The sequence below is a fragment of the Gekko japonicus genome, unplaced genomic scaffold, assembly GCF_001447785.1.
Source record: "Gekko japonicus isolate JY-2015 unplaced genomic scaffold, Gekko_japonicus_V1.1 scaffold1421, whole genome shotgun sequence".
NCBI classification, from domain to species: Eukaryota; Metazoa; Chordata; class Lepidosauria; order Squamata; family Gekkonidae; genus Gekko; species Gekko japonicus.
The window spans coordinates 153708-160844 of NW_015170928.1; the positions used below are offsets into that span (position 1 = coordinate 153708).

The window sequence follows — 7137 nt, forward strand, 5'->3', positions numbered from 1 at the left end:
GCCCCACCCCCCTGCTCCCAGCAGCCCTCAGTCAGAGCAAGAAGCAGCCAGGTAAGTTGTAGAGTCCCCCCCTCCCCGGCCCGCCGGTCCAAAACAGTCCAGTGGCACCTTTAAGACCAAGTTTTATTCAGGTACAAGCTCTCCCTCCTCTGTGAGGACAGATCTGCACGTCCCCCCCCCCATAGCTAGCAATCCAAAACAGTCCAGTGGAGCCTGAGCGGTGGGTGTTGCCTTCTGACACACTTCCGGTGATGTCAGGGTGTGTGGCATATGCAAATAAGTTATGCTAATGAGTTATGCTAATGAGCTCCTGCACCTCTTCTTCTACGCAATGACCCCTGCTTTACACACGAGACAAAATCTGGCCCTGCAAAGGCCAACTATATACACTTCACCCGGCACACCCCGGTTCCCATCGGAGGGTTTGAATTTCCCACCAGAGGGTCGATTGCTGGACACACGGTGGACTAGGATCCTAGGTTCCCTTTGTGTTCGGGACCCAAGCTCCTGCTTTAGCCACGGACCCCTGTTGGCAGTCCGCGTACATAATACAGCTCATCCTCCAGACTACAGAGATCACTTCCCCTGGAGAAAATGGATGCTTCGGAGGGCAGACTCTGGCATTGTACCCCACTGGGGTCCCTGTCCTCCCCATACTCCATCCCCAAATCTCCAGGAGTTTCCCAACCTATATCTGGCAACCCTGTGCCCCCCCATCTCCTACCAGTGGCCATGGGGGACCTGGCAACCAGTGTTCCCTCTAAGCCAGGCCCGTAGCTAATGCGGGGCCCGCAGGGCTTGGCCCCCTAGCAGTTTTTACGGGCCCCCTTCCTGAGCCTCGGCTCCCCTACCCCAACTCCCCCTGATTGCCTGTCAGCCTGTTGGCAGGGAGGACAAGGGCAGTGATTTCAGAGGCTGTCTGTGGTGCTGTGCCGTGGGAAGAGGCACTGGGGCTCCTGGGGGGGGGGAGCTGGACCCGGAGGCTGTGGCTGCTGCAGCCCTTGCCCTGGAACCTTTGATTGGATTAGCAGGCGCCCCCCCCCGGCCCCCTCCCTACGGGGCTGCTCTAAGGTGAGTTAGTGTGAGCTAGCTCACAGTTTTTTAGCCTCCGGCTCACACATTTTTGTCTTCGCTCAGGAAGGAGGGCTCCGGAGCAAAACTGATTTATGCCGTAGCCGAATGGCTCGCTCACAACTTAAATGCCAGTAGCTCACAAATTAGAATTTCTGCTCGCAAGACTCCACAGCTTAGAGGGAGCATTGTTGGCATTGCCTTCTTCCTGCAGGGTGGCTGGTCATAGTTACTGGTTGAAATGCACTCTGCACATGCTTCATTGTTTGTCAGAAAAGGGTGCGGCATCTGGCTCGGGTGAAGTATGCATGACGAAGGTTTTAAGAGCATCCATGTATCTCAAACAGGGGCGGATTAACCATGAAGCAGACTGAGCACGTGCTTAGGGCGCCAGGGCCAAAGGAGGCACCACAAAGTGGGGGAAAGGGGGAAAAGCTTAGTTTGTACAGTCTATTGCATTATCCTATGAATAAATTTTGGTATTGCTGCAACCTGCATTGTATATCTGGTCAGACAGGTCAGCAACTGAAATGGACTGGGTCAGTGTGGAAAGGAGGGGGGGCACCAAGATTGGTCAGGGCTTAGGGCACCGGTGAGCCTTCATCCGCCCCTGATCTCAAAGCCTCGGCAGTGGCAGCTGTCTTGTTAACGAGGGAGCTGCCTTCTACGGGGCAAGTCAGAGCCATGAATCCCAGCACAAGCATTTGAACCTGGGACTTTCTGTGGCCCCAGCCTGAGCTCGGGCTCCTTGTACATTAGCTGACTTGATTCCCTTTATACAGGGCTTTTTTTGTAGAAAAAGCCTGGCAGGAACTAATTAGCATAATAGGCCACACCCAACAACAGAAACTCATTAGCATATCCAGCCGCACCCCTGAAAGCATAGCTCATTAGCATATTAGGCCTCACCCCACGTTACCAGAAGTATGGTCATCCAGCCACACCCACCTTTGGCTTCTTATTCTGTTTACCTTGTTTGTGGTCAAAACCCAGGGCCTTTTTTTGTAGCAGGAACTCCTTTGCATGTTAGGCCACACACCCCTAATGTGGCCAATCCTAATGAGTTTCTGATGTTGGGTGTGGCCTGTTATGCTAATGAGTTCCTGCTGGGCGTGGCCAACTTGGGAGCCAGCCGGAACTCCGTTCCTGTGCGTTCCTGCCCAAAAATAGCCCTGCCTTTATACAAACCCACTTTCTGCTATAGAGCTCCAGGCTGCCAGGCGTAGAGGTTTTCTTTGGGCTTGTTTCAAATCTCTGCTAGAATCGGGAGCATCACCCTGTGGCCAGTGTTCCCTTTAAACCGAGTTTGTGTGAGCTAGCTCACAGTTTTTGAGCCTCCGGCTCACACGTTTTTGTCTCAGCTCAGGAAAGAGGGCTTCGTCCAGAGCAAACTAATTCATGCAATAGCCAAATTGCTCCCTCGCAACTTGAATGCCAGCGGTTCCCAAGGTAGGGTTTTTGCTCACAAGACTCCACGGCGTAGAGGGAGCATTGCTGGCAGCCCTATCACTTGTCCAAGCTTGTACGGATATGCTGAGTTACAGCGCAATCCCAGGCTCAGTTATTCTCCCAGCAGAGAACCATAGAATCCTAGGGTTGGAAGGGATCTCCAGGGTCATCTAGTCCAACCCCCTGCACAATGCAGGAAACTCACAAAGACCTCCCCCCCACCCCCAGTGACCCCTGTTCCACACCCAGAAGATGACCCCCCAAAAAAGCCTCCAGGATCTCCAGCCAAACCGACAGCGAATGGAAAACAATGACGGAAATATCAAAGAATGGTAAAAGAACACTCGCTCATCATCCCAGCAGAGGTGAAAACACCCGCCTCCGCTGCCATTGGCTGGGCTGCTGTGATGTCACAGATTAGCCGTGCTCCAGGAGGCAGCCCGCCCAGGAGGAGAACGAGAGCGGGGGAACAAACAACAACAACAACAACAACAAGGAATGTACAGTCCTTTCGGTCCGTTCACACAGTCGGCCCTCGAGGGAATATTAATGTGAAGGGCGCATTAATATTTCAGAGGGATAATAGAGAGGTTGAGTGATAGGCATCTGGACGAAGCCCACAGGCAGGAGAGATCTAGCGGCTCGCTCCGGCTGACAGACAGCCACTCCCAGCTGCCCGGCCTCCCCACTACCAGCCTGCCCAGAAGTCCTTGCTTGTCTTCCTCCAGACGCTTCTTTTCCCTAGCTTGCCCTTTTTCTTTCCTCCCCTCTCTTGGGGAAGGGGGGGGGACATATGAACTTTTCACCCCCTGATCCCCAGGCTAGAGACCCATGATCTTGCGTCAGCCAATCCCCTCTGGCCATCGCCAGCTCACTCCCCGTGCAGAAGTCCCAGGCTATTTTTAAACTGCCAGGGAGTTGCTACTTGCTTTGCTGGCCTGGATTTCTATCGCCCCCCCCCCCTTCTGTGCCAGAGAGGAGCCAGGGGGTGACAGGCGGCCATGCAGAGGGTGAGTGGGGCCGTGAGGGTGGTGGTGGTGGGGCTGAAATGGTAGGAAATCGGGGACTTTCCTCGGCCAAAGCCTGGGAAAGTTTGCAAACGTATTGTTTTGCAGCTGAGAACAAAAATGTGGCTTCCGGCAGGCCAGAGACTTGAGTTACCATTTGAATCCGGCTTCAGGGCTTAAGTCAGGATCGGATTTCAGGGCCGGGGGGGGGGGGTGTTCCTACAGAGAGAGGTCTCTTGAGCCTGTGCAGAGTGTCGCTCTTTTTCTTTCCCACAAACAGGGAGAGGCAAATCTATGCTTATGGGCTTTTGGATGCAATCCCCCCCCCCTATGTTGGAGGCTCAGCATAAGTAAACAGGAAACCCACCTCAGGTGGGATGGGATGTCTCTCTCTCTCTCTAAGGATCATAGGGCAATGTAGCTGATTGTCCTCAGTTTATCCTGGAAACAACTCAGAGAAGTAGGCTAGAGGGAGAGTGAATGGGCTGGGTTTACTCAGAGAGCCAGTTTGGTGTAGTGGTTAAATGTGCGGACTCGAACCGGGTTTAATTCCCCACTCCTCCACTCGCACCTGCTGGATGACCTTGGGCAAGCCATAGTTCTGATAAGAGCTGTCCTTGAAAAAGAGCCATTTCTGTCAGAGCTCTCTCAGCCCCACCTACCTCACAGGGTGTCTCTTGTGGGGAGGGGAAGGAAAAGGAGTCTGTAAGCCGCTCTGAGACTCCCTTGGGTAGTGAAGGGCGGGATATAAATCCAATCTCTTCTTCTTCTTCTTCTTCTTCTTCTTCTTCTTCTTCTTCTTCTTCTTCTTCTTCTTCTTCTTCTTCTTCTTCTTCTTCTTCTTCTTCTTCTTCTTCTTCTTCTTCTTGCTTTGTCACTGAGTAGCAATTCCAACCTGGCTCTCTCTGGTTCATGTCTGACCAACTTATAGTGGCTTTCTCTGGCACCTCTGAGCCAGTTTGGTGTGGTGGTTGACAGCGGCGGACTCTGATCTGGAAAACCAGGTTTGATTCTCCACTCCTCCACTTGCAGCTGCTGGTGTGACCTTGGGTCAGTCATAAGTTCTTTCAGAGCTGTTCTCTCAAGAGCAGTTCTTGCAAGAGCTCTCTCAGCCCCAACGACCTCACAGGGTGTCTGTTGTGGGGAGAGGAAGGGAAGGAGATTGTAAGCCGCTCTGAGACTTCAGTGGAGGGCAGGCTATAAATCCTCCTCTACTTCTTCCTCTTCTTTGTCCTCCTCCTCATCAAAATGTACGCTCACTGAAAAGTTATTCTTCTCTACATTTCTGAGATAAAACTGGGTACTGTTGTTATCCTCAATGGAGACCCAAAGTGGCGTACATCATTCTCCTCTCCCCCATTTTATCCTCACAACAACCCTGTGAGGTAAGAACATAAGAAAATTAGAGAAGCCAATGCTGGATCAGGCCAATGGCCCATCCAGTCCAACACTCTGTATCACACAGTGGCCAAAAATACCAGGTGCCATCAGGAGGTCCACCAGTGGGGCCAGGACACTAGAAGCCCTCCCACTGTTGCCCCCCCCAAGCACCGAGAATACAGAGCATCCCTTTCCCCAGACCGAGAGTTCCTATCTATACCTTGTGGCTAGTAGCCACTGATGGACCTCTGCTCCATATGCTTATCTAATTCCCTCTTGAAGCCGTCCATGCTTGTAGCCGCCGCCACCTCCTGTGGCAGTGAGTTCCACGTGTGAATCACTGTTTGGGTGAAGAAGTACTTCCTCAGTAGGTTAAATGTAGTGTGTGTGACTGGCCCAAGGTCACCCAGCCAGCTTCCATGGCATGAGTGTGGACCCTGGAGGTTTTTTGCCTTCGGGTGGGCATAGAGTGGGGGTCAGTGGGGGAGCAGGGGAGGTAGTTGTGAATTTCTTGCGGTTGGACTAGATGACCTTTGAGGTCCCTTCCAGCCTTATGTTTCTATGAACCCATATCTCCCAGAGCCTAATCCGACACTATAACCACTGAACTACACCGGCTCTCATTATTAGCTGCACAGTTGCTACCATCACCAATGTTCCCTCTAAGCTGTGGAGTCTTGTGAGCAAAAATTCTACTTTGTGAGCTCCTGGCATTAAAGTTGTGGGTGACCGATTCGGCTCCTGCATAAATTAGCTTGCTCTGGAGCTGTCCTTCCTGAGCGATGACAAAAATGTGTGAGCCGGAGGCTAGAAAACAGTGAGCTAGCTCACACTAACTCAGCTTAGAGGGAACATTGACCATCACCCTTTATTAATATTACTCTTACTGTTACGATTTCATAATAATCAACTACCAACAGGAGTCATTAGTAAACAACAGTAAATAAACAAAAATGAGGGTTTTTTAAAATCCCGTTGTTCCTCCAAGGAGTTCGGGCAGCACTGATGTGTCTCTCCCACCCTTTTTAATTCTCAGAATAGCCCAAGGAGGAAAGTTAGGCCGATAGAGAGTAACTGGCCCCAGGTACTCATGGCTGTGTGGGGATCTGAACTCAGCACTTTTTAGTCCAAGACGACCCAAGCTTTATTTATGCTGGTTATTGCAGTGTTTCAGGGTTGTGTGAACAAGGTGATGTTTTCTCTAGCAAAACAACCGCCCACCCCCTGCTGGTTGCCAGGGTGTACCTGTCAACCCTAGGGAGAAAGGGTGGCGTATAAATGTTTTCTCTACCAAAACAACGTCTCTTGCAAAACAATCCAGGTGACGTTTTCTCCAGCAAAACAACCGGCTCTGTAAATTCTAGAGTCGCTCCGTAAATTCTGGAGTCCCTAGATTCTAGAGTCTCTCTTGATGGTCACCCCCCACCTCCATCTTTGCATTTCTCTCTCTCTCATCTCTAGGTGACTGCAGCCGAACAGGGGCTGAGTGAGACAGAGGGAGGAAGCTGGACTTGCCAGCAGTCGGGTGCTCCAAGGCCTGGCCCCTTGGTAGCATCCTTGCAATGCCTTCTGGGAAACTGCAGCAGGCAGAGTGGCTGATCTCAGTTGGGGAGGAGAAGGGGGAAGATCGGCCAGGGTTGTAAAAGCATCTTGGTCCCGCACTCTGAGAGCATTTGCTTGGGGCGAAGGCTCTGGTTGGGACATCTGCTTTCCCCGGTCAATGACAGAACGGTTGCTTCGCATGCTGAAGGGCCCAGGTTCAGTCACCACTGGTAGTGTTCCCTCGAAGCTGAGTTAGTGTGAGCTAGCTCACCGTTTTTTAGCCTCTGGCTCACATGTTTTTGTCTTCGCTCAGGAAGGAGGGCTCCAGGGCAAATTAATTCATGCAGCAGCCCAATCGCTCGCTCACAACTTTTATGCCAGTAGCTCACAAAGTAGAATTTTTGCTCACAAGACTCCACAGCTTAGAGGGAGCACCGGTCACCCGTTAAAGGATCTTTGCAGAGATGGAGAAGACTTTCTCTCTGCCTGAGGCCTGGAGAAGCCGTGGCTGGTCATAGGAGGTAATACTGAACTGGTGCTACCACTGCTACCTTTTGCTCTGGAAGAACCTGTAGGTGGAACACAAGCTTTGCATGAGGCAAGTCCTTCCTTCCTTTCTTCCTTCCTTCCTTCCTTCCTTCCTTCCTTCCTTCCTTCCTTCCTTCCTTCCTTCCTTCCTTCCTTCCTT

General features: G+C 51.8%; 1 protein-coding gene across 1 annotated transcript in view; it reads left to right on the forward strand.

Annotated features, from left to right (window-relative positions):
* Positions 1-3489: 3489 nt before the first annotated feature.
* NFIC (nuclear factor I/C (CCAAT-binding transcription factor)) overlaps positions 3490-7137 on the forward strand; it is a 133394-nt gene continuing 129746 nt past the window's right edge. The window contains exon 1 of the mRNA XM_015418817.1: positions 3490-3530. Coding sequence (XP_015274303.1) covers positions 3522-3530 — 9 coding nt within the window. The 5' untranslated portion in view covers positions 3490-3521. The remainder of the gene's footprint in view (positions 3531-7137) is intronic.